Genomic DNA, 27,719 nt, shown 5'->3' on the forward strand with positions numbered 1-27,719 from the left:
GGGGGGGGGGGGGGGGGGGGGGGGGGGGGGGGGGGGGGGTCCTCCCCCAGGAGATTTAGAGCATTAAACAGTTCATTTCCTGCATTCTGGTAATATTAGCTGAGCAGTCAGGGAACGCTTCGGGATCCCCCAGTCAGAGCTGGTTAATGTGGATCGGGAAAGAAGTTTGGTGTCCCCTGCTGGAGCTGCTGACCCCGCGACCCGACCCCGAATAAGCGGATGAAGATGGATGGATGGATAGATGCATTATTATTTTAATAAATACACACAGACTGCTATTGCGTCGCTTTATATTAGCGTAACTACAGCTAACATGTAAACAAAAAACGTGTTTACACGTTCACTTTTTGAGTGACACCTTAATTGACCCAATAGAAACTTCCATGCCCAGTCCACGGCCTACAATAGCCAATGAGTGTCCACGTAGCCAGGAAGTGCCAGACCACTTTCTTTCGGTATACACCGACACCAAGCCACCAATTGGGCAGAGGAAGACTGGCACGTCACACAGTTAAAAAATATACGAGAATATTTTCCACAGACATATTTAGGGTATATATTGTAGAATAAAAAAAACGGCTCGCGCCGGAGAACTTTAAGCCCTGCCCGTGAAGACCTATGGCACCTTCACAAAAGCATTGTAAAACCTAAGGCATTGTTTGAAAACGTAAATCCTGAGGGTTTACACGTTAGGCTTTTATTGTAAATGATTGTCTTCGCATTGTGTTCATTCACATGTTCCTTTTTTTTTTTTTTATAAAATCAAACAAAGAAAATTTTTAATTTATAAATCCCATAAGGCATTTCAGCTACCCCACTGGTATTTCAGTTGATCGCGATGCATTTTATCAGTCATCTGTCTTGAAAACGATTATATATACTAAAACGTGCATATGTCACATTTGGTCTTAAAGGTAGAAGAACAAAAATGTTACATCGGGTTTTAATGGGAAAAGCCAATGATGGTGACTAGCAAGCTGTGCCAGTTATAACCGCGGCCATCTTGGTTCGAGCCGAACTAAACATGCTGCAGCCTGGCTGAGAGTGAATTTGGACTTTTAGAGACTGCTGTAAAAGAAAGGGGTGAGCTTTATTTATAACACAAGCCTACACGAGAGCATCATTGCAAAAAGGCATGCAGCACACTAATCATTTTATCTCCATTACCTTGATTTCATGACCGTTGGAAACCCAAATTGTAATTGAAAATAAAATTTGATTACTCGCCGAGCCCCAAGTTTAATTATTATTCTTGGCAAAAAAACAATTATTATTTTCAGTATCGATAAACCTTCCAATTATTTTCCAATCAATTTGATTAATCGTTTTTTCCACAAAATCTAAGAAAATAGTGAAAAATACCCTGTGTAATTACCCAAGATGACGTCTTCAAATGTCATGTTTTGTCTGGAAAAAAGTGTGTGTTTAACAAAGAAAAACATTTACTTTTAAAGGAGCATGAAACCAGCAAATGTTTGGCAAGATTTTTTAATTATCACAATAGATGCCAAAACTAATTAACTAAGTTGTAACCAGCATTAAAAATCACCTTGAGGACATCAGTGGGGTTGGCCAGAGAGGAGGAGAGGACTCCAGACACGACACCACAGAAGACGTTGATGACCATGGTCTCGTCTGTCGGGAATAAGACAAGAAATTATATCAATTAACACACCCAGCCAAAAGCAACCAAACACAATGATTTGGCTGTAATATTCTACGTATAGATGTCTACGGTGATTATATGTTATTTCCATCGATAGCATGCATGCTGTTCACTTAGATATTGTGTAATTTTCAAGACACTAGTTGATCTTGTTTGGGAAAAAATATTTGTGTGATTATTCAACACAACACACGAGACAACAGTCCTGGTAAAACTATTTTATTGGCTGCTTTATTATGTGGTGAAATCTTTTTACAAAGAAAAAGGAACTACTGGCTGACTTCATTTGAATATCCCCCCCCCCCATTTTAAATTTCATAGACCTGGACTTTTCGTACACTAAAGAGCTGCTTTAGTATCATAATTGTCAGATATAAATTAGCCTTATAGGATAACTCCAGCTCAGTTACTTTCAAAGCTCGTTTCCTGTTATTCAATGCATTGTCTGTCAAATAAATTAATAAAATGAATAGGTAATGAGAAAATGAGCAAGTTCAGACTTTAACATATCCAACACATTTAATAAACAGCCCTTTAAAAATCATCTTATATGTTTTAATCATCTGATTTTAAATTTGTCTTTTTGGCAGTAAATAAGTACATTTACTCAAGTACTGTACTTAAGTACAGATTTGAGGTATCTGCACTTTACTTAAGTATTTTCTTTTCATGCCACTTTCTACTTCTACTACACCACAGCTCTAAAGGGAGATATTGTACTTTTTTACTTCACTACAGTTATCTAACAGTTTTAGTAGTTACTTTACAAATTAAGCTTTTTACACTCAAAACATGTTAAGAGTTTATAGAGATGATGTTTTTTTATAAATGAAACTACCCAATGGTTTTTACCAGTAAAGCTGAAATGATTAGTCTGTTGACAGAAAATCAATTGCAAACTATTTTTTATTTTGTAAGTAATTTTTCCATGCAAAAACATTTCATGGTTTCAGCTTCACAAATTAATTACGTTGATCATTTGAATGTTACTGAGGTTTGGTCTGTTGGTTGGACAAACAAGCACTATGAAGGTGTCACTGTGGACTACAGGTAATATTTCATATTTCATATCAAATAATGGAGAAATTAATCAGCTGATTAATTTATAATGAAAATAATTATTAGTTGCAGTTTGATACAATAGTTCAAAATGAATTCAACCTCAACCAACTACAGCAGTAAAATCCTGCTTTACATGCATGATGATTAATAATCTAATGATATAATATATATATAATAGTATAACAGTCACACAGGACATTTTTCTGCATTCAGTACTTTTTACTTAGTATATTTACTTTTACTTAAGTAACATTTTCATAGCAGAACTTTTGATGGTAACAGAGTACTTTTACAGTGTGGCATTAGTGCTGTTACTTAAAGGATCTGAATACTTCGTCCACTGCTTTTTGGTTCACTTATCAAATGTTGCGTCGTGGCAGGTACGTCTCTTTTTGGATCTTATTATTTAGAACAAACAAAGAAAACGGTTTGCTATGATCCAAACAAGACACAAATTATGCGTGTGTTGAAAATTACACTTTAAGAGTGCAGTTTCACAACAATTTCTTTTTACATCCTGTTTTGTTTCTAGCAAAGCTGCACATTCTATGAACTCTGAACATAAGTTACTACGAGAAAGTCAGAAATGATTATTGTACTACTTAGAGTTATTAGTGTTTAAGTCACAGACAGAGTTTTGGAAAAAAATATTAGAAAGAAAGTCTGGGCAATAAAACAATAATGATAATTATCACAATGTAATTTTCCTCAATACCAATATAACAAATGTTCAATATATCAACAATAAATATTTGATTTAATTCATTAGAATCACGAACGAATTAGCACTTAATTTTTCTATTGAGATGTTTATTTTCTTAACCATACAATTAACCCATCTGGCCCTTCAATTTTGATTCAGGGGCAAAAATCAGCCTCTAAACTTGAAAGAAATAATGATTTGACATTTATCGCGATAATTATCAATATCAAATGATATTAAATGTTTTTATCGTGATAACATTTTTGGCAATATCACCCAGCCATAATTAGAAATCATTCATTCATCATTCATTCATCTAATTCATGTTATCTGCATAGTGTTAATATTTGCTATAATCTACTTAGAAAACACCACATGGGTACATCAACGTAAGCTTTTTACCACAAAGCTACACGTGATGGACCGTCAAAGCGGTGCAAAAGGCCTATATTTGTTTAATATTACATTTTGTTTCTGGGGGAGGACCCCCAGACCCACCGCCAATTATCGTTGTAAGGTTGCTCCTCTATTTTAAAACATAACCAAGTGCCCATGGTTGGAGAAACTCCACACTATCTAGGTTGGCTTTAAATAAACAGCAACCTTGTTAGAAATAAGCCTCAGAAGAGTTTGTCAGTGTTAGCAAGCGGTTTATCTGATTAGTCTACATTGGAGTGAGAAGAAGGAGGAAGGGGAGACAAAATAACAATGGGTTGAGTTTAGAACAATAGTTACAGTGATCTTTGATCAATCTAACCAACAGTTAGTGTGGCGGTCCTCGCACCGTTCATTTTTTGGAAAGGGGAATGGGGCGTTCGATCTCCCCACAACCACATGGCAAACCCAAGCCTGTATCAAAACAAGCATTCAAAACACAGTGGCACCATTGTGGCAGAAGGCATTCAGATTGGAAAGGCAAAACAACAAACAAACAAACAAAAAAAACAAAAAAAAAAAAAAAGAGCACTTTGTACATTGCGAAATATGAAGGTGAAGCCTTAGAAACAAAAATTCATCCCTGGCTCCAGTCTTTATGCTAAGATAGCCTCAGCACGTTGTGACAGTTAATGCACAGACATGAGATTTGTATTAATCTTCTCATGTCAAGCAAATAAACTTATTTTTCCAAAATGTTTACCTTTTCCTCACAAATGACAGAACTACAAAACCCAAACTTCATTAGCTTCAATCACTCCGTTCTGTTCTCATACCTAGATTTATTATTAATATTATCTTACAACACTAATTGGCCATTAAATATTTAGGAGAAGCAGAGGGAGAGAAAAACAAAGTGGAAGAAAGAGAACAAAGAAAAGATGTACGGGGACTTGGAATAGAGTTAGTGAAAGGATTAGCCAGATAAAGAAGGAACCAGTCAATGGGAAAAGACGAATGGCAAATAAAAAAGCAGACGGAGAGAGGAGACAGAGCCTGTGGTCGCAAACTTCCTGTGAGTCTCAGAAACATGCTGGCGCCTGCAAATCGCTGATAAATGTAGCGCAAACCCATTCGTCTGGTAACTGAAGCGGCTCTCTGTGTTTTTCTACACGGAGGCTGAAATGAACCTCAGCGCTCCCAACAACAAAAACTGATCCACTTTTATGGATCTAGGATTTATTTTAGTTTCTTTTCCCCCCCAAATAGGGTGTAGGTTTCCCTGCGACCGTTGTTTTGGCCCTATGGTGCATGAACTTACTGAACAGCAGTTAACAACTCTTCAAACATTCTTCTTCATGGACGCAAATCATCACATGGTAATGGTCTACAACTAACCGCTCTAATTCAGGTCTGGAACAAACTATTTTCATTATCGTATAATCTGTAGATAATTTTCTGTTCAGGGCTGCATCTTTTTTGTTTTGTCTGAGCAAAGTTACAAAAATCCAAATGTATTCCTTTTGAAATGATATATGACCAAAAAAAAGCTCTCCGAATAAATCAAGTTGGTTTCCTTCCACCTCTCAAGCTGACAAGTCTTGACTGATTTGAGGCGCCTCCCTAATAGCAATCATGTCAGCTCTTTGTATTGAGGATTTGTTTAATTCTAAGATCTAATCCAAAATCTAAGATCTATGTCAGATAGGAGCTATAGTGTATATGTGGACCGACTCGCTCTCCCTCCCCTCTCCTCTCTCTTTCTGTCTTCTTCCCTTCCATCATCCCCTCATATTTAGCTTGCAAATTAGTGCCGGCAGGTTAACACACACTGTTTGCAGGAGGGTCAACACAGGTTGTCACGACACATCCAGCCCTTTATTTTGCTGGGGGAGGGCTACATCCATACAGTATTGTTGCTGTGCAAACAAAACCTATTCGGTTTAACAGATGTTGTGAAAGACTAGTGTCACTGCACCAATATCGCCCGGGGTTGTGCACTGATGACACATTATTTAAAAAACATAACAATTCTGATGGTTCAAAGACAAACTAAAGTGAAATAATCTAATGTGATTACACTTTATTGATTCCCAAGTGCAAATCTTTGTTCTAAGTTTCTGAATTGACCACCTCATACTTGAAGTCACTTACAACAAATGAAAAGAATATCATTAACTCTCCCGCGACCCTGTACGCAGGATAAGCAGTTGACGATGGATGGATGGATCATTAACTCCCTTCCATCCGAGTTTGTAATGTAAAACAGATGCCAACGAAACACCCAAGATGCATGCAAAGTGTCCCAGCATAAACAAAAGAGGAGGGAAGGCCCGCAAGTCCAAACAGAAGGAAAATTTATTTGAGACTTAGAAGAAGGCAATATAAAGCAGTTTAGAAATAAATGTTTTGACTCACCTAACAAAAGATTATTCTAACAGAAGATAAACTAAGTCAAAGTGATTAAATAACCATGTTTAAACATTTTACAATACATACATACAATAAAGTCGACTTTAAATGTTCCTTTCATTAATTTTTAGCCCTAAAATGTAATACTAGTAAGTGTATCCCTTTGAAATTCAGTTGAGTTGTCCTCAAGACTAAAATGAGCTTTGATATGTCAAATATTGTCAAAATAAGATTAAATGTCTTAAACTTCTTAAGATAGAAACACACAAAATAAAGTTTGTAGGTCAAATTGTAATCGACATTCTCAAATTTATACAAATATCTAAATGTCGAACCCATGCTCTGATGCGTTTATTAAATACACTTTATTACAGAGCCCATTTGGATTTCATTCATCACTACCTTTTTAGCAGCTTGTCACGTTTGTCAAGTAAATGCAGAAAAACCTGTGAGGACTGTTTCTGCAACTTTCAGGGCACCATAGAGGCGTCAAGGGCGCAACAAAAGAAGCTTCACTGCACTTCTGGCTACTGAAGGGAGTGAAAACAATTTTACCATATTTTTTAGAGGTGTGGACACAAACCATGTTAGCCGTTTTCACCCAGAGCTGACGTCTGCAACCATAAAGAATAACGTTACAGCGAGACCAGACAGAAATTGAGGTGGTGCTGTTAACTTGGCCGACCAACTCGGAGAGGATTGTGGGTCACACAGATACTGGTATTGAATTAAGTATTCTACAGATTATTTCATCGATTCATCGTTGTCATATAATTAGAAGTACTTTTGCTTGGCGCCGCCGGTATCAAGATCAGCAGTGTGACTCATGACTGTGACTCACAGCCCAACCAGGCGAAGAACAACAACAAACGCACATGTATACATTTACAGCTGAGAAGTGGGGCTTACTTTTGCTAGCCTTCAACTCAATAATCAATCGTGATTTAAGTTAAATGTCAAAGTTCCTGTAAATGGGTCCTCTCCGTGGACTTGATGCTAGACCGGGTGCTTTCTGATCAGATGCTGAAGCATTTCCGTCGTGCTGTTGCAGTAGGCTACGTAAGTTTAGTTTTTACAGTGCTACAGTTTCTTTTAGCTTGAAATAATCCAATACTTTGGACACTTTGAGTTTTTTTTCTGGCCGGTCTCTTCTTCGCCCCTCGCTATTTTCTCTCTCTTCCTCCACTTTGCAAAAAGCGCCATCAAATCACGTTGTGTTCACTTAATCACAGCGTAAGCTCAATGTGGGACAGTAATAATTGTCCGTACGCAACAGTGCGCTACACAGTTTTATGGATTAAACGAAGCATCAATGCAAAGAATTTGTGTCGATGAATTGTAGTAATCGAATTACTCGATAAATCGTTTCAGCCCTAATATCAAGATATGTATAATATATCGTGGCACAGTCTAAAAATATGAGCCATATCGCCCAGCCCTACTCTGGAAAATCACATCAGATAACTGGCCAACATGTAAATGTTAGAAAATGACTTTGGTGCCACTAATGCCCAACCCTTGGCTGTCGCTGCTGGATGATATACTCAGCAGTTCATAGATGTTTTGTCTACTTCAACAGTCCTCAACGCTTATAGACCAATCGTAGTTTCCAAAAGATTGCATCAGACTGTAACAAGACAGAGACGTAATGCAAAAGTGAATCTAAATTTTATAGACAGTGTTGCTCGCTGCCAGTTTTATTCAATCCACCTCAACTGTTCTTTGTTTGGCCAGCTGTTTTTCCAGATTAATATCCTGAACTCAAAAATGCTCTCACGGTTCCAGGCGACATCTGTGAAGCTAACTAACTAAAGCCTGTGAATTAAAAGGTTTAGTTTCCTTCCCCTCAGAAAGGCTTTCCTTTTAGAGCTTTATGATGAAAGAGTTTATCAAAAGAGGTTAGCAGAAAGGTAGAAGACAAGATGTTAGAGGTAGAAATAGTTAAGACTCACCTTCTGGATGAGTCACAAACAGCCTCTTCAGAGAGTTGTAGGTTCCTATCTTGATTGTCCCATAAGAAGCTTGTCTCAACAGAGCGGGAGAAATCCTAAGAGGAGAGAGGTAAAATAAGTTTTTTTTAACCTTTACAGTGCGGGGTAAACTGAAGGCAGGTGCAGAAGATGAGTGAATGCTTATCTATTACTTCCTTCAACTTATTATGTTTTTGTGACAAAATGTCAGTCTTATGGAGGAGTGTGAAATCCGGGCTTATTTCCCGTTACTCAAAAGCAGAGATGAATCTTAACAACTGTAGAAACACACACTTGAGTCATGCCCACGGCTTTAAAAGTCAAAAAGAAGCTCCTTCTTAACCAGATTCAAAGTGGAACACATTTCCTGTCCCACGGGGCTTCTTTGAAATCTGTTGTTGAATTCAGCAACATCACATAACACCCACAACGTGCTTCAGCTCTGTGAGAAAAGCCTTTTACTGCATATTATTTTGAGCACATGTTTCTATCAGCAGCATGGAGCATATCACAAGTGTGCAGTAAGAAGAAGTAACTAGATTTTCTTTAACAGCACATTCAGCTTAGCTGAAAGCTTTTCATCCTGGGAACATCAAGACTTCTGGGACTGTATTCACACTTCTTGGAAATTATTGCTGAAATTCAGAGGAAATTCTTTAGATGTTTTTCAAGAATTTAAGTTGTGATGGAATCTTAATCTAACGCATATTATCCCTTACTAAAGCCTTGTTTTCTGTTGCAAAATATATGTTTTGTTGTGCTTCCTGTATCGTTGTGTTGCCCTGCAGGTTCAGTCGGGTGGTGTTTTTTCTTTTCATGTCTCATTAATCTGATTGTCCCCGTTTACCTTATTTTTCATACCTCCCCTCAAGAGGATGTCTTCCACTTGCCAGGCTAGAGTTGTGAATGAGAATTTGTTTTTAACTAACTCTAAATAAAGGTTAGATAAAAATAAAACCTCCACAGGTGACCTGGGGAGAGGAGGTAGAAAGGCCTCTGATAAAGTGTTACAGAGCAGATCGCGCAGGATTGATTCATGCTGTGCTAACTGAACGACTTAACCTCATTACACAATTAAGCTATATCACAGCCTGTGAACTTAATTCCCATCAAACATGCACACCAACTGAAAAACCTTAAAGGATGTAAGCCTACTTCTCTGTTGTCAGGGTCATTTATAACACCATGTCAGTGACAATCTAATTTATGTAGACATAACAAAAAAACAAAACAAGCAATTCATCTTCATTTAGTGTTAAATTGATAGAGAACAATGATGAATCAACACAAATACCATTCAGTTACACTTATTTTTGTGATTATGATTGAGTGGTTTCCTCCTGTAAGTATTGTGAATGATCAAAGAAGCATGCTGGAACTTTAATTGTACAACATTAAAGTTGAGCATCATTCAAGGCAACAGGGTCAATATCATCTCCCCACTGAGATAAAAGTTATTGTATAATACTCTGAAATTTTGTAATATGGCACTCAACCGTATCGGTCTACTGTGCTCCGAACTAGAACACAAATCAGTGAACAAACCTTGTGTATACATATGATGTTATGTTATTTGTGCAGAGCTTAAAAAAAGCACGTTCCATACCCAGAGTAGAGCGCCCGGACGCCCTCCTCCTTGCCGATCCTAAAGAGCGCGTGGAACATGCCTCTGTAGCGCACTTCGGTGTACTGAGACTGACCCTGAACCTGTAGCCGGGTCTTTGTCAGGTCAATGGGAAATGTCCCTGAGGGTTAAACAAAAAGGAGAATGATTAACTGAAAAAAAGGTAGTGGAGTTATAGAGGACATTTTGCATGTATACTGGGGCTTGTAGACAGAAACTCTCCTGGAGTATTCATATAAACTTCATACTGCCAAGTAGCCCCAGTAAATCTAAAGTTTCCCAACTTACAACTTCTATCCAGGTATCGGAAATGGCATATTTCCTTTTTTTTTTTTGAACACCACAAGAAAAAAATCAACAGCATAGTAGAAAGTAGCATCAATATATACAAAAATAACTAGTAAAACTTTTACATTTTGTCCTTAATTAGGGAAGAGTGTAACTATGGGTTTTATATATATATGTATATATATATAAAAAAAAAAAAACAATTATATATATATATTTTTTTTTTATTATTATTTTTTAAATCACGCAGCTGCAGCAGAAGACCCCCAAAAATGTTTTTGATCAATGTGCAAGTGTGCAAACAACTTCATTCTAACTTTGAGAATAATGTAGGTTGCAGGACAATGCATGTAATGTGCACCAAAGAGCTTTTAAATTTATTCAGCTACATGCATCGTTCGCGTTTCGTTTCTAAAGCTCGTCTACCATCAACTCAGCAGATGCAGAATTTTACTTCGCCTCAAAACACTTTTTTTGCATTGATTATGTACTATCATGGTACTCGGTCGCATAAACCCAACAATGTGCACGACGGTTAAGTGTCTGCGTGTTGTGGTGCATCACGTAGCCTACCGAATTCTGCGACAATCGAGGCCATCCCTCCGTAGATGAACGGCTTCCAGTTCAGGCTGACCATCTCCGCGGCGGCGGCGGCTGCTGCTTCCACCTGCTGCAGCCCCGCTAAAAGAAACAACAGCAGGCCGCACACACAAAGGTCAACACAGTGCGGCAACCTCAGGCAATACAACATATCGATAAACATTGAGCTCTAACGATGCTACAGTTTAAGGAGGCTCCTCAGCATCAGCATCCCAGCATACTGCGCCGGAAAGAGACGCCGCTCCGCCGAACACCGCGGACAGAGCCATCATATTTGTTGAAGGGTTGCTATTGGCTGCGAGATCAGTCAATCAAAATGTTAAGGGCTTTGATTGGCCGCTGTGCCGGGAAGGGCAAACTATGAGGTACAGTCAGTTCGTTGACAACAACCGTGTCACGAGAATAAAACGAAGTTATTTTATTATCGTTAACGGAAGCACTGCTTAATTAACAAAATATAAATCCTCCTTGTAGTTAAGATGTACAGTTTTAATAACTAAAAATCGGCCTTTTTTTTGTTTTTAGTCTTAATTACATAGATGGCCGCCCCAACTGTTTCTGACGGGTTGCCTTGTAACAGATGGCTCCTGCCAGCTAAGCTAACGGCTAGTCAGCTTATAACACTTGTAGAAATTACTAGCCCGCTTGCTAGCGAGGTTTAACAGTTAGCAAGTAGTTACTGTTACATTCAACCGAAATGTCACGTACCTGTGTTGTCGATAAAAATCTGAGACTTGTTCTTAGACTTTGTTTCCCATTTCTTAGCGCATCAACGTCTCCTGACTTTTAATAAAGTGCAAGCAGAAAACTTCTCCCCCGGCTGTTAGCTTCCCATTTCAGCTAATGTCAAACAGCTACACCAGAAATGAGCTTCTTCTTCTTCTTCTTCTTCTTCTTCTTTTCATACTTAGTGTTGCATTACTGCCATCTTCTGGAGCTAGATAACTCCTACAGTGTCCGGTTTGTCCCATTGTTCCACCACACTCCAGTATGTTCTCCTTTAAACCTGCTCCTGCCCAACTAAGTTACTTTACTTCCACCATGTCTTTTCTCTAATATATAATAATGTACTTCCTGCAACTCACAAGCACATTCTGGTACCTAACAACTGTTCACAGTGGCGGTTGAATGCTTCCCTGCAATGTGAATTGTTTCAATCTCTTTGTCTTATTCTCAATCTTGTTGTTTTTTCTCAAAATCTATTTTGAGTTGAATGCAAATGTTTTCCCCCCTATCTCCGGATCTCAGTGCTGCTTCCACTCTTTATTGATTTCTCCCATACAGCACAGTGTCCTTTATCGTCTTCTTTTGAGAGTTTAATGCAGACATCTGCTTTTTTTAACAGCTTGTTTGGCTAGTTTGTCCAAACTCTTATTACCCATATGAGCAGGAACCCCAAATTAATGTGACCCCAATACCTGGTTTTATTACTCTCAGATAGATAGATCTCCAGTCCCTCCAGGATTTTGCAATGATGCGATCGCAACTATTAACACAAACTCAACAAATTTTGACCAATCACCGCAACGTTTCCACAATTTTGACCTATCATTGCCGTTTGTCATACGTCAGCTTGTCACTTTTTTGTTTATAAGAAGCAGCAGACATGTGTGATGCAGACAACAATAAACGGTGAAAAACAGTATCTGGATCTTCTTTACCAAAGCAGGGGTAAAGTGTTTTGCCAAACGTGCAGTATTGTGGTCGAATATAATAGGAAATTGTTTATTGACAAACAATTTGCCGCCACAAAACAAACTCGGAGAGTGGCAGAAAGGCACGGATGACGTCAGATGAGACAAATCACTGTGACACAGGCTGCTGCATCTCGTTCAGCTGCAAATGCTGAAAGAATCAACGTAAGCTGGTTTGAATATGCAGGGTTAGTGACTGTTTAATGACTCACTTATTCCCGCAATTTCATCGCTATTCCACAAAACATTGCAACTTTCGTCGCAATTTTTTAGAAAAACTGCCACATTTTAGACCGCAACAATCAGTATAAAGGCCTGGAGGGACTAATAGATGGATGGATAGATAGATAGATTTGTGTATACATGAAAAATGACACAGGCTATTTAAGAAAATTGATTTTGTTTTATTGGAGTAAATATTGGAGTGGGTCTGCCCACATTAAATGTAAATTAATGATGTGAAGGAACTGAAAGTATCCAGACACGCCTGCTTGTATGTCCTTACACACTGTTTAGGGACTGCCTGCAGTGAGAAATAGTTAAAGTCATCAATCATATCACCTCAATAGACAACTGCCATAACTGAGTGCCTCTTCACCACCGTTCAACAGCCACAGGAGTTTTCTAAATTTCATTTATTCAAGCAAACATCTTGACTAAGAACACCTTGTTGTTGTTGTTTTTTAACCATAACCTCCTGGTTGGAGTGGCTTAATTGTGAAAAAGCTGTCACCACAGACTTGGCATCTGGCAGCCACACTGATACCAATCTTTAAAAGTACATACTTTCATAGGCAGCAGATAATATTATAGCTTAATCACATAACTAAGGACTCAAAGATTATAATCCAGACCAACAGCTTTTTAACCCTTTAAAATGTGTTGATTTTTCCTGCACCGCCTATCTTTTCTGACTCCAACTCAAAAGATGTGAAACTGTCTTTACCAAAACAAGATAAAACGTCAACATTGTTTTGTTCAAATTACTAAAAAACTAGGCTTACCTATCCAGAGTAACAGGGATACGTGTTTGGAGAGACTCATGGATGTGAGCAACACAAACTAAATTTCATTCGCCTCCATTGTATTGGCGCCGAGGCACAAATCTCAAGACACCTCAAGACCTGCATAAATAAAACCAAAACAACAGTATGCACTCTTCCACTATAAGTAAGTAAGCCTTTTTCTGGCCAACCAACTCTTAAAGTAGTTTAATTTCCCTAAACTTCCCTGATCTGCTCACATGCATTGACCTAAGTTGTCCTTTACTATGTGAGGACTTATTACACAGGTAGCTACACAGCACTCCATATGAAGCACATAATTTATAAGCTAACCTGATCGAGGTCTCCACACCAGTCCCTTTGCATTACTACCTCTCTGATGTACGCATTTCTGCTGCACTGTCAAAAGTTAATTTTCATCTTTTTCTGCTGCAGCTTTTGTGCCCAAAACACAGCCCACATATGAACACAACTGAGGATGCCCTGCTGCACTGTGATGCAGTGTTGCCTTCAGAAATGTCACCTGAAATTCTAATTACAATTCAACGGTGAGCTGTAGCATCACTAATCCAATAATAGTGAAAGGTATTATACTTGTCTTATTCTTATGGTTCCGCTTTTCCTGTCATGGAATTTGTTTCTTGCTGTAATAATAACATTGAACTCTTTTTTTTTTCTCCACAGGGAAGTAAGACACATGTTAAGTTATGTACAACTGTACCACAAATTTGCAAAATATAAGTAGTGCTGACGTGGCACATGTGTACTTAAGTGGAGTCGAGGGCTTTACAGGTCCTCTTGGTTCCTAGGAACCAAGCCAGGTATAATTAATATTCAGACTGACTGGGCATGGGAGGGCCCACTGTTAGGTCTTAGGTTGAGTTTAGGTAGGTTTTGAAACTGTCAAGATCTCTAACATGTTTGTTTCAAACTTCACTCTGAACGTCTCTCTACTGCCCACTATAATGCAGCCCTCATGAAAACCCTCTGCCTTGCTCAGGGACAGCTCTGTGGTGCTTGTTTATGAAGAAAATAAGATTCAAATCCATTTCTTTAAGCTTCATTATTCTGTTGTTACATTAAACAGCAGAACGGCCAAACTCGCAGTAAACCCACAAAATGCAGTTAAAAGACGCCTCGCTCGCATCTCACACAGCAGATACCCACAATGTGAAAAAATAAACATTTTCAGATACTGCTTGCCTTCTAATCTAAAATATAGTTAGAGAATTGCAGTAGCAAACACAACAGGCCAATGTGGAAACTTCTCAGTCCAAGAGGGGAGTGACACCATTCCTCTTACTCTTTTTTTCTTCTTTTTAATTGCCGATGCACTACTGGAGTCCATGCTTGACAACAGCAACAGTGGCCATAGTGGCAGGACTGGTCTGGAGTTCTTGGTTCAAACACAGGAAGTGCTGTGGATCAGAGAGTGGTGCGCAGCAGTCGAATTACACGCTGGTAAAGCTGCTGGGCAACTGACACCAGATTCCTAAGGGAAAGGAAAACAATTAAGAAGAGTTAGGAATGAACAGACTGCTGTATAGATAGCGAAATGGAGAAAACAGGGTGGTTAATAAGCAGCAGAGATGGAAAATAAAGAATATCACAGCTGACAAAAATAACCTGTGGAGTTCCTCAAGGCTCCATTCTGGGACCTCTTATGTTTATCCATTTAATGCATTTAACGGTAACAGTGTACAAGTAGCTCTAAAAAGTCAATTAGACAGCTGCAACTGATTCAGGACCCATATACATTTCTGATTTTCTGCTGCTTTATGAACCAATCCAGACCCTCAGGTTGTCTGGGTCAGGTCTGTTTACTGCCCCGAATGTCAAAATTAAACATGGAGAAACATCGTTCAAGTTGTTATCAACCATATATCTAAAACAAAAAACATATATGCTACAATTGTCAGTTCTTTTAAATCAGTTGCTAGATACTTTTGTTTTTTGACACCTTTGATCAAATTTAAGGCTTTTCTTTCATATCTTACACTGCTTACTGTAACTTTTACTATCCTGTTTTATCTTGTTATTTTATTTTCTATATTACTGTATTTTCATTGTGTCTCAATTTATTTTGCACTATTTTGCTTTTATGTTGTACATAAAGTGCTTTGAATTGCTTTGTAGTTGAAAACCTTGCCTTGCCTTGCAAAAAGTTCGCAGAGAGCAGCTGGGCCAAAAAAACAACAACATATGAGTGAGTCAATATTCACAATACAGGGATTATTAGCTGGCTTGTCCGCACCACAGAAGAAGAGCACAGAACACAGTGATTTATTTAATTGCCTTTGCCTTTTCTTTCTTCCTCAAAGAAAAGTTCACAGGTTCACATTATTAGACTGTATTCTGAGCATATGACAACCCTTTAATCAGATTCACAGTAGAGTAAAGTTTTGTTTGTGTTTCTGCAAAGATTTTTGGATTAGGAACACCGGCGACTGACTGGTTGCTTCTAGCTCAGGCTAAAGAGGTGACATCAAGATAAAATCAAAACCTCATGAGGAGGGGGCACCTGTGTAGCTTAGGGGTGTGTTGCATCTTCCTCTCCCACATTTCCTGTAATTTCTCTCCTCTCTGTTGTAATAAATGGCGTTTATTAACATTCTCTATTGACGACTTCAATTTCCAGTCAACAAAGTAAATCCAAAAGAACATTTGGAAATATCCAACATGTAGCCTATGTGCTTTATTTGTAACACCCTGTACATCAAAGACACTTTTAACTTAGCTCTTAACATAACTGACCAACATCTTTAATTAATTGATCGCATTTTTGCTTTTCAAGGAACATGACTTTTTTTTTCAAACTAACTGCATATGCACAGTCGCCTGGACAAAACAAAAAATATGTACACAATATGATAATATTCTCTATATAAATGATAAGTGCGTACTCACCGAGCTCCGACAGAGAAGCAGTTGTTGCGGTTTGGGTGGAGGCAGAAGAGCGAGGCCACGCAGTAAACACAGCACAACAACATGGAGAGTAGCCGTTTCTTTAAAGACATCTTCAGTCTGATAGAAACACATATACCATCACTTTCAAATTGTCTGCAACAGAGACCACGCAATAACACCCTTTCTTGAACTCTATATTTAGGTCTCGCATTTTACTCCAAGATCTTGGCCCAAATGCCAAGAATAAAAAAATGTCTTAAGTGCCAATACATTGATCATACACTTATTATTAAAGTGAACACAACAACAAAGTGCAGTTTTGTTCAGCAGTATATTGGTAACAATAAGGCTGATGTTGATTTATAATTTTAGATGACTAGGAAGCTATTTTATTTAATCTTCATCAACCAGGTAGTCTTTTAAGATGCATTATCATTTTTTTTTTTTACAAGAGAGACCTGATCAAAATGGCAGTGTGGAAAATTACATCATTCACATACAGCAGAAAGCACCGTGGCATAGGACCTGAGTGAATGCGTGGTGTTTCCAAATGACGTTTGTCCCATAACTCATTCCAAGCCCACTGTGTGTAGTACATATGTGCCACTGAAGCTTATCCATTTGCATGAACGGGTCTATAAAACTATTGTGCCTTCTCAGAGGGGAGAAAATAATCTGAAATATTGTTATATTTACTCCCCCCACTCATGCTAAATAAGAATGTGTTGCACAATACCAGTCTTACAGTATACTTCTTTAAAGTTACAGATCATGGATAACACATAGTACTGTTCTAAAAACACAGTAAATCTTTTCACGGTTGTCCTCTGTGTGACCAGAATAAAAATTAAAACAGAGCTTGAAGAATGAAATATGAGATCTGTAACATCATGAGGTGAAATAGTCAATGATGTTACAATAATGTTATTGTCAGTAATCAGGCACAACCCCAAGACCTCTAATACGACTCCAAGCTTGCTGTACTCCACGGAAAACAGATGCTGGGTCCCTGCTCCTGCACATCACCCTGAAAACAAACATCACTCCCATAACACCATCATCAATACCTTAACACTCGTGTCCAGAAGAACTCTTTTCTGACAGACTGATCTTCCAAAACTGGAAAACTTGTCGCTCTGCTTAAGAAGTCCTCAGCAGCTCCTTTAAAGTGGAGGTGGAGTTACAAGAATCCCTCGCAGTTGTTGGCGGATGCCGCTGGCAGAGGTGTAAACAGGATCCCTGCTTCCTGGGTGCTGCTGGGCACTGGGCACAATTACTGCTGACCCACACTTTGTTTTGAAAGGTCCTGAAAGGTCTAGCAGGGTTGAATAACATTCCTACATTGTCTGTCTGTTGGAGCTCTTTTGGCTTGTCGGGAGGGGGGGCGAGAGGTATTAAAAAGAGAATCTTTCCTCTCAGGTTGGACTCATATTGAGCCTGGTGAAACTGTGCTCTGTTGCTCTGGGCTTGCTGGGATTGTAGTGTTGAGGTTTGAGGATTTGTTTGTTTGTCTGAATGGGAAGTGTGAAAACAACTAACAGTCAGGGTGAGCTAGCACATTCATATTTTAGCCTATCAGTTCTGTTTTTCTCTGTGGCATATTTTCTACCACGGTCTGGTTGTGTGTCACACAGTGGCTTGTTATGTTTACCAGGTTCACCATATTTAGTGTGTTAGCATGTCAACATTTGCTAATTGGCGCTAGTAAAAGCTACAGTTTAGGCTAATGGGAAATTCGTTTTGTAGGTATTTGATCATAAATCAAAGTGTTGGACAATATACATCTTTTTAAGATATAACATAACATATAAGATATAAGATACAACTTTACAAATCCCTGCGTAGGGGAAATTTCGGTTGACATATCAGCTCAAAGTAATATAAAAGAACAGATGCAGTATTGTAGAAGACTGCATCTGCAGTCTCATATTTACCTGATGATGGTACATGAAAAGTCAGGGGTTCACCAAAGTGATGTCAAGATTTAAACTGAATAAGTAAAAACTTTGACCCGCAAGAGGGAAAGTTAAAGGTTGACCAAATAATGTCATATAATGTCCATCCATCATCAACCGCTTATCCTGCGCACAGGGTCGCGGGGGCTGGAGCCAATCCCAGCTGACGTCGGGCGAAAGGCGGGGCACACCCTGGACAGGTCGCCAGTCCATCGCAGGGCCATGCCATCTAATGTTAACAACACAATCAGTCTTTTATTGAATCTATTCATTTGTTTTCTAAGTTTTCACGGCATGGTAACCTGAACATCAGGTGGAACAAACAAAATATTGTGAAGGTAGCTGGTAAGTTAAATGTGTCTCACAGACTCCCCTGACTGCTATCTTTGACCAGCAGGTTGTCCGCAAGGCCAGGATTATATTAGATCGCAAAATCACCTTCTTTATTCTGAGTTTGTTACTCTCCCCACAGGTCATATGTTAGAATACCACGATTCAAGTGCAATAGGAGAAAAAACTATTTTGTTCCCTGTGCAGCCCTCTTAATCGTCTCAAGTAAGCTAGCATTTTAGAGACTGTGTACTGTTTTTAGGGTGTTTTTAGTGTACCGTATGTACTGGTCACATTTTTGTTGTGTTGTTTTTTTGTACCTGTGTTGTTTCTCACATTTTTGTATGTTTTATCTTGTGCTCTGACTGCAAGTCAAGTTTCCCACTTATAATATGATAATAAAATTATTAATCATTAATCATTGCAAATTATCTTTTAGGGACCATCTGTACCTAATGTCATGACGATCCATTCAATAGTTATAATGATATTTCAGTCTGGGGCAAAGTGGTGGAATCAAGTGACTGTCATTGCCATAGAGCCACATCGCTGGCATGACTAAATCTAATTTTAATGCTCATCAATGAATCAATCAGCAAATCTTTCTGAGACTAGAGTTGCATCAGTCCCTGGTGGTTTTCAAACAGTGCAGTGAGACATTTTCTCTATGTTTTAATAGAAGTCAAATACCTCACAGAAAGTTTCCTTTTCTTAAAATATGATTCATTTTGAGGACAGTATGTATCATCATAATTTCTTCTTGACTTCTACTCAACTTTTTTAATTGTGTCCAGCCCCAATATCCAGTTTTACAGTTTTTCTAACTTGCTTAAACATTTCTTCATTTCATTTCTCATTGCCTACACCATGTGGTCATTGAGAAAGCACTAACATTCAATAGCGTTCACTCAAGTCAGCACAGGTTGAGCTCAAATAGCACACAACTACCCAGGTGGAAACACAAACAGTCATAACTGATAACACACCAATCAGAAGCTTTAATAGATAAATAAAAAGGGCCAGAGTCGGTTCATTCAGTTTTGGAACAATGGATCCAGAAAGATGTGAAGGAAGAGGTTGACGACACCAGAGAGGAGGAAGAAGATGAGGAGGAGGAGTAAGAGCAGGTGAAGGAAGAGGAGTTGGAGGAGGAGATGGGATAGGAGGAAGATGAGGAGTATGTGGAGGGGGAGCAGGAGTAGGGAGAGGAGGAGGAGGTGGAGAACATGAATCTCTGTCCTGTCCCAGAACAAAGACAGGATGCTGGGGCAGAATAATTTGTTGTTTGGTGTGTTGTACTGTATAGTAGACTAAGGACTAAAAAATGTATATATTGTATGTGCAAATGTATAAATTTGTTATTTCTTTTGTGTGTGAAAAGGTTTTTGAAGGGGAGAACCACAACCAACATTATTTATAACCAGTTTTTATAGTATTGTTTTGAATTTATCTCACCAGTGTTTAAGACTGTGTTGTAGTGTGTGTGTTTCTGAGGGCAAAGTTTGTTTTTTCAGCTAGACTGAATGGTTTTGAGTGGAAAGCTTCATTTTGACCTGAAAATAGGATGTTTGGAGAAGAGTTTCGAGAAAAAGAGGCATCATTTCAAGAAATGTGGTTAAGCAATCGAGAAAAACTGTAATAAAATAAATTGTCTTGAATTATGGTAATTGGCATAAATGATATTAAGGCAAATTATTAACCAGGCCCATTAGGTACGGGATGTCTCTAGTCAACTGTAATTTCTCTTTTAGTATTTTTCTCACAGACCATAGCTGCTACTCATCAGTTTGAGAAGCTGGTTTGATGCCAGGTGATGTTTTGAGTATGTGCAGTGAGAAAGCACCATTAGCCGGATCTATTTGTGTGTGAATCTTAGTGGAAAATGGTCTCATCATGCCATATGTCTCTCCTGGGGACTCGGGGGCCAGAGTAGGACAGCAGCCAGCAAGGTTAGAGTTTAACTAAGCCCATTCAGCTCTGTACAGCACACAAACACGGTTGTAGCTGCTCCTGTTTTATATTTCTGAATTTAGTGAACTCCTTACTTAAGATACTAATGCTCAACACAGTATATGCAGGAGTCCATCAGAGGGCCACCAGGTTAACTCCTGCAACACTGGATTCTCAAAATGATTGGAGCTGACTCTTGCTCTAAATGACATCACCAGCGTAAGAGGGTATCCAGGAAATGTTGGCTTCATTTTTGTACAGTGAGAAGAAGTGTAGATGCGTCGTCTTTATTTATGTAAAGTCTACGGTCACAATGTTTAAAACTTGCCTAAGTGACTCTGAACCAGCATGTATTAACCACCCATAGACCTTTTTCACAGCAGACATTTATTGCCATACTAGGAAAAGCACTAATAACATTAAAGTCAGGACCCTGAAACTGAAACAGCCAAATGAAATTCATTCATCAAATTCATCAATAAATGTATTGTTTACACCCGTGCTTTTTCTAATGTGACATGTCCTCTGTGAAAAACATCTGTTTTCATTCATTCTACACAGATTTAATTTACTTACTTACATTAATTTATTTATTCCCTTGATTATGTAAGGTTTGGTACTCCATACTAAATTAACCCTGACCAAACTTTAGTTTATAAAAATACTGATAAATAATTACAAACATACAGTGCATTCATTCACAAAAATACAGATCTCCCTGCTTGGCAGAAACTCAGCAGGCAGGCGGCTGGGACAAGGGTCAATCCCAGAGAGGCAACAACAGCAACGGATGAGCAGCAGAAGGGTATGTATGTGTTTGTGCTGTTGTGTGTGCGTCTATAAGTTCTGTGTGTGTGAGAGAGGGGAGGGGACAAGGAAGACCTGCTGATAATGCTGTGAGTGTTTCTGTCCTTCTGCATTTGTTCAAAGGACCTTTAACGACACTGATGAGAATGGTGAGATCAAAATGGACATTTTAGCAACAGAATCATTTTCTCTTTTTTTTGAGTCACTGTGGATACTTTGAAGCTTTAACCTAAAAGGACGATATTGGCTGATAAGATTTTTCATCTTGTGGTGATCAAACCAGCGTAACTCTCGCCAAATAAGTGTTGTCATATGTTGGAGCATGTTCACAGTCTTAACCTTTCTTAAAGTTGTATCCTATTTTGTTTTTGAGCCTCTGTGCAAATAAGTTTTTTTCTAATTGTGATGTTTGGGACAAAAGGTGGATTCTGATCGGAGCAATGTCAGCCCCACCTAACCACGCTTGAATTGCACCTTAAAATCTTCTGGGTTTTATGTTATCAACATGTCATTTTTTAGTGGACATGCGAGCACTGTTAACATGATTCCTGACAACATGGACTCCAACGAGCCGGCAACCCAAGGCGACGTGAGGCCTAGAGTGATGGGTCTGATCCTGAGCGTCGCCTCTTGTCTCATTATCTCCACCAACCTACTGGTGGCAGCCGCTCTACTTAAGCTACTCCACAAGAAGAGCAGCCAGAGCTGGTGCTTTGTCCTCAACTTGGCACTGGCCGATGTCCTGGTGGGTGTGGCCATCACTGGCCTGGCCACAGAGGACTTCAACAGCAACAACATCACTCAGAACCAGCAAAGCCATGTCACTGCTGAACCTCCTGCAAATGCCACGCCTGCTGCTCAGGGCAAGGCCCGGTGTTTGATGCGCATGGCCTTCGTGACATCGCCCTGCACAGCATCCATCATGTCCATGTTCCTGATCTCACTAGACCGCTACGCAGCCATCAAGATGCCCCTGCGGTACTCCCAGCTGTCGGGGAAGGGGACAGCAGTTGGGTCCCTGCTGGCTCTGTGGATCAGTTCCCTCACGTTGGGATTTTTGCCAGGTGACACTTAAAGATGTACAACTGATTAATTATATTACTATGTTGTGTTAGGGTAAAAGAAGCTGGTGTTCAAACTGAAGATATGTCGTTTTTGTATGTCATATTGCAAAAGGTATTGATGAGAATCTCAGGTCTTAGTAAGACATCCATGAGAAAAGGTTTGTCAGACAGGATATTACGGCAGCAATAATTTTAAACGCCATCTCAATGGTTGCCAGGCAGAATTAAGCCACTCCTGCTGCAAAGGAATGTACCAGGAATATGCAGGATTCACAATAATCCACAGTGCATCTTTAAAGGAATCAAAAATATCCAGAATAAATAGGCTTTCATTTCTTCCCAAGATTAAGATGAAAAGATCAGTCTCACGTCTGTGCAGTACAGAGTTGGGAAATGTTCAGCCTAGCTTAGCATAAAAAAATGGATGTAAGTGTAAACTGCTAGCCTGTTTGAAAAATCACCCACCAACACTTCTAACACTGTCTACTTAACATGTACTTTGTTTGTTTGTTAACCCATACTGAATTTACAGAGCAAACTTTGTATGGAAACAAATAACTATATTTATGTTGTATATTTTTAGGAAGAAGCTGGGGCTTTTCCCATATTTCCTTCAGTATGGTCACAGTTTTCTTGGGGACAGCTTAGTTGTCATAAGGGAACTACACCTTAAGGCACTATTGGTGGTGGTGCTAAAGCTCAAACATGAATGACTGCTGCTGCTGTTTTCCTGAAACATTAAGGCTACGTTCAGACTGCACGCCTTAATGCTCTATTCCCAGATTTTTTTGTTTGACAGTTCACATTATTGCTTAAATGTGGCCCATGTCAGACTTCAGTGTGAACTGTCAGCGGCCTGAAAGTGACCCGCATGCGCAGAAGAAAAACACGACATCACACGCAGCACGCTGTTGTACAGAGGTAAACAGAGCCACAGATTTTAGCTAGGGTTAGCTCCCACTTGCTAACACTCCCAATTTTCACGGGAGACTCCCATTTTTCATTGTCCTCTCACGGGTCACATTTCTCCCGAATTATGATTATTATTAAGTGTTGATAACTCTCTGTTCTTCTCATTACGGTTTCTGGTTTCTCTCTCGTACGTACTCAGTGAATTTCAGGTGTAAGAAAGGGAATTGAGCAGATGATGGCAAGGTAGAGAAGAAAGAGAGCTACATGTTGAGAGTGGCTTTTGTGGAGCTTTTTCCTTCACCGCGGCTCCGTCCACAGCAGAACAGCTGCTCTGGAGTGACTTCAAAGTCGCATCAATTCTGACCCGAGTGTCCAGACTCAGGTCGCGTTTAAAAAGATCAGATCTGTATCGGATTTGGACAACATATGAAAGTGGCCCAAATCCAAACTGGAAAAGATCAGATTCCATGTGACTTGGCCTGTCCACACTGTTATAAAAAGATCAGATCTGAGTCACATATGGGATTTGGGTCACTTCGGCCTGCAGTATGAACGTAGCCTTAGTTGCGGACAACTTTTTTAGAGTGTGTTTTGATAGTACTGAAAAGAGGAAATGTGTGACATTTTTGTTTTTGTAGTTTACTGATTGACTTTGATGACTGTTTTCTTGATAGTACATGAGTGTAAGAAGAACTAGTGTCATATATAACCAATAACCAATGTCCTCTTCTTCTCAGTCATGGTGCGGCAGTTGCAGGCGGACGGCTACAACGGCTTCTGTGCCTTTTTCTCCGTCATTCACCAAGTGGGCATGATTGTGTTATTCAGCGTGTGCTTCTTCCCGATACTCTCTGTTTTTGTTTACATCTACCTGGACATCCTGAAGATAGCCTGCATCCACCAGAAGCAGATCTGCCAAGTGAGGCAAGCTTGTTCCAGGAGTACTGACCACCATGGCCATGAATATTACGAGCATCACCACCAGCATCAGCAGCTGAGGAGCGGTTACTGGAGCCATGTCAAGGCCCTGAGGACGGTGGCGGTGCTTGTGGGCTGCTTCTTGGTCCTTTGGTGCCCCTTCTTTGTGGCGTGCATAGTGCACCTTCTGTGTAAAAGCTGCGAACTCACAGACGTGTTGGAGAATTATCTGTGGCTGTTGGGACTATCCAATTCACTCATCAACCCCCTGGTGTACGCGTTCTGGCAAAGGGAGGTGCGGCTGCAGTTAGCAGCCATGTTTTCCTGCTTTACAGGAAGGTCGTGGGCTGCTGGATCACCAGGCGTCACAGAAAGATGTGACTCACAGCCACCTGTGCTTACTCAAGCTGATGTTTCAGGTGGAGATACCCTCAACCCTTCACTGTTGCGCTCAATTATCCCTAACGACAAGGCTCACACTGTGCCTCTATCTGCCACGACCAGCTTGTGAAAGAAACCAGAGAAGCGGTGGAAACAAAAGCATGACTAGAGTGTGTTATCACTGTGATATTCTAGATACAGAAAGGGACATACAACATAAACAACTTGTTTTAAGACCGGAGAAAAGTGAGCTCCACTATCACCCTATCTTTCTGAAATGCTGAAACATGTCCCTGTCCAAATTTAACCTACCAGTTAGTAAAATATGAGGACTACTTTAGTGGCCTTGACATTGTGCCACGTGTCCCCTCAAAAGGTGAATATCTTTCTTCTGAATATGAAATTAATAGGTTAAGCTCTAATTCTGAATAAGACCTGAACAGGACTCTGACTTACATGGGTACTAGCTTTAACTTTACTTTGACTTTAAATTGATTCATGAATTTGACCTCATTTATTCACAACCACAGTTATTTTTGGAATCTTTTTTAAATACTGGAGTTGAGAGTTGATATTGTTCTTCTTCAGCACTTACCCAGGGACCAATTATTAAGATGTTTTGGGGAAACACAGCCTTAATACTCCAGGGGTTTGTGAGCCAAAAATAAGAATATCAAGTATTACTTTCCGTATTCAATCTTGATACACTGATTATAAACCATCCAGTTCCTTTCAGCCTGGGCCCAATCTAGACCTGACAACTAATAAACTTTTAAAGTCAAAACATTCTCTCCCTTTCTTTTGATCTATGTAATGCAATGTAATGTACTCTTGGTTTTCGAACTATCCATCATCATGTGTTTAGTACTAATGTATCTGTGAAATACATTGGCAGTGAATGCATAACAAAAATCATGTGCCATTCAAGATAAATCACTTGTAGCATTATGGTCAGTTCGTCGCTCCACCACTTTAGTCCAGACTGAAATAGCTCAACAACTATCACATAGATTGTCTTGACATTTTGTGCAGACATTCATGATCCCCAGAGGAGGAATTCGACGGACTTTGGTGATCCCCTGACTTTTCCTGTTATAAAAAGAGAATCTATGAAATAATTCAGAATCAAATATAAAATATAACAGAAAGTAGAATATGGTTTTGACTAAAATGTCAAGATGAATTGTAATCATCTTAGTAACCATATAGTGCCACCATCAGATTAAAATTTTAATTTGTCTAACGCAAAACTGATCCCATCAGCTCTGTGGTGGCTACTTTCTTTTCAGTGTATGGTAGCAAATGTTAGCATACCTGCTAAACATTAGCATGTTAGCATCATCACTGTGACCAAATACATCCTTACAAAGCCACTAGCATGACTGTAGATTTTAAATTATATTGAAATTTTGACCGTCATTTCTCTTTCTCCAGTTATGATAACAGTGTACACACCAAAGTAATGATTCTGAGATCTGGTACTGTGGAAACATGGCTAATAAGAAGCCAGACTGGGCAAAAAACATGACAACCACAGGTTAGCCAAACTTATTTGCAAGAGAAAATAAAGGTGAGCTATGAAAATAAGATCCAAGTTATATTAAACCAGTGTTTTTTTTCCTTTCAGAACACATTTGTGCAACAGGCGACGTCTTTTATACAAAAGATCTTATACAAAGAAGAGCAGCTTGTGCTTGTCAGTCCTGCTGAGAACACAGACTATCCACCTCTGCTGATGTTCCCTATGTTGAATCACAGTGGGCCGATGACTCATAAAAGTGACAGCACTACAGTTTAATTTAGATAGTTGGTTCCCAGTGAAACCAGAGGGGTCACAGGTCAGTAGCAGCAGAGGGCAGGAAAGAGTTCAACGGTCCAGTTTCACAGACTCTGACATGTTCCTGATTAAGTCCGCAAGGGTTCAGGCCTGTCCCACTGAGGAATCAGTGAAAGTATGAGGGCGCTCACTGACATTTTGAGCCCTTTATACACACTTATTGGAAGTTTAATATCCTGCAGAGACTTGCAGAGGACTACAGAAGCCCTGGGAGGCTTAAGTCTAATCAAAAGTGTGTTCTCCTGTGTTTCCTGTGTTATGATTGAAGAACATGTTGGTGTCCTGGTTTTGCCAGGATAATCTTTCTAATTTCCTTTTTCATCTTTGAAACAGGTGAGGGGGGGATACCTTGAAGTTAACTTGTAAAGGTGGGCTTTAATTTTATAAAACAGAGATATATACCTCCTTGGTGTTTGTTTTGGTACCTACCAAAAATGTAAATGTATTTTTCTGCAATGACCGTTGAATTTGTGGTTCCAGCTGATACTGTCATTATTCGTAAAGTGATTGGTCAAATATCTGTGTGACCAGGAACTAAACAGTTTCAGCCACACAGGCCCTTGCATAGTACCATCTGTGATTTGAGCACTCCCTGTGTTACATCGTGACTCTGCATGTAACAGGGTAACGTACAAAGTGGCGAGGTTACAGGATTACTTGTTGCTGTGTGTTTGGACAGACTTATAATTTGCAACCATCATATCCCTACCTATAAAAGAGAAACAGCTAACGTCCTCCTTTCAATAGTTTATGCAGGAGCTGCCATTTACTCAGCAGGTGTTGAAATAACATAAATGAATAGGAACATCTGTTGGATTTTATAATAATGTTGCCAAGCTAGACTAACTGGCTTGATGAGTTGAAAGTGATGGCCATCTTTTGAAGCTGCACTTCCTCAGTCTGCAGATGCTTCACCTTATATCATCATTTTGCTGTGATGTAGGCCACTATTCCTGACGTTTACCACTGGGAAAAAAATGAACTAATATTCTTATCCAGCATTTGATACTACAGTAATCTCAAAATTTGAGTGCCAACTTTTCATTACTGTATTTTGGCTTTAGGTTTTTGTTAACTCTTCTGTGCCGAGTAAAATAGGCATGGCAAGATCACAGATAACATGCAGTAAAGGTCATGAGACAGACTGGAACCCATGGCATTATGAATAAATTGTGTTTATTGGCCCAAGGATCCGCTTTGGTTTATATTGCTTTATTACATCCATGTGATTTATTAGCCTTAAACTGATGGTTAAGAGCG

At 39.3% G+C, this 27,719-nt stretch overlaps 2 protein-coding genes across 3 annotated transcripts in view; one reads left to right on the forward strand and one right to left on the reverse strand.

The window, feature by feature from the left end:
• The window catches only part of slc25a14 (solute carrier family 25 member 14), a 23,087-nt gene extending 11,470 nt beyond the window's left edge, over positions 1-11,617 (reverse strand). Inside the window, exons 1-5 of one of the 2 annotated variants that reach the window (XM_046039830.1) lie at positions 11,409-11,617; positions 10,674-10,781; positions 9,795-9,933; positions 8,171-8,265; positions 1,550-1,635 (exon numbers count right to left, since the gene is read on the reverse strand). In XM_046039830.1, the coding sequence (XP_045895786.1) occupies positions 1,550-1,635; positions 8,171-8,265; positions 9,795-9,933; positions 10,674-10,737 (384 nt within the window). In that variant the 5' untranslated portion in view covers positions 10,738-10,781; positions 11,409-11,617. Of the gene's footprint in view, positions 1-1,549; positions 1,636-8,170; positions 8,266-9,794; positions 9,934-10,673; positions 10,946-11,408 lie in introns of those variants that run through there. The other variant, XM_046039829.1, reaches the window with a different exon arrangement.
• A 9,883-nt stretch (positions 11,618-21,500) lies between these two features.
• On the forward strand, positions 21,501-25,406 carry LOC123963557 (glucose-dependent insulinotropic receptor). Its single transcript, XM_046040481.1, has 2 exons — positions 21,501-22,411; positions 24,061-25,406. Exons 1-2 carry the CDS (start codon positions 21,853-21,855, stop codon positions 24,750-24,752), a joined length of 1,251 nt encoding a protein of 416 aa, XP_045896437.1. The 5' UTR covers positions 21,501-21,852; the 3' UTR covers positions 24,753-25,406.
• Positions 25,407-27,719: the final 2,313 nt, after the last annotated feature.

Source organism: Micropterus dolomieu, linkage group LG23 (genome assembly GCF_021292245.1).
Source record: "Micropterus dolomieu isolate WLL.071019.BEF.003 ecotype Adirondacks linkage group LG23, ASM2129224v1, whole genome shotgun sequence".
NCBI classification, from domain to species: domain Eukaryota; kingdom Metazoa; phylum Chordata; class Actinopteri; order Centrarchiformes; family Centrarchidae; genus Micropterus; species Micropterus dolomieu.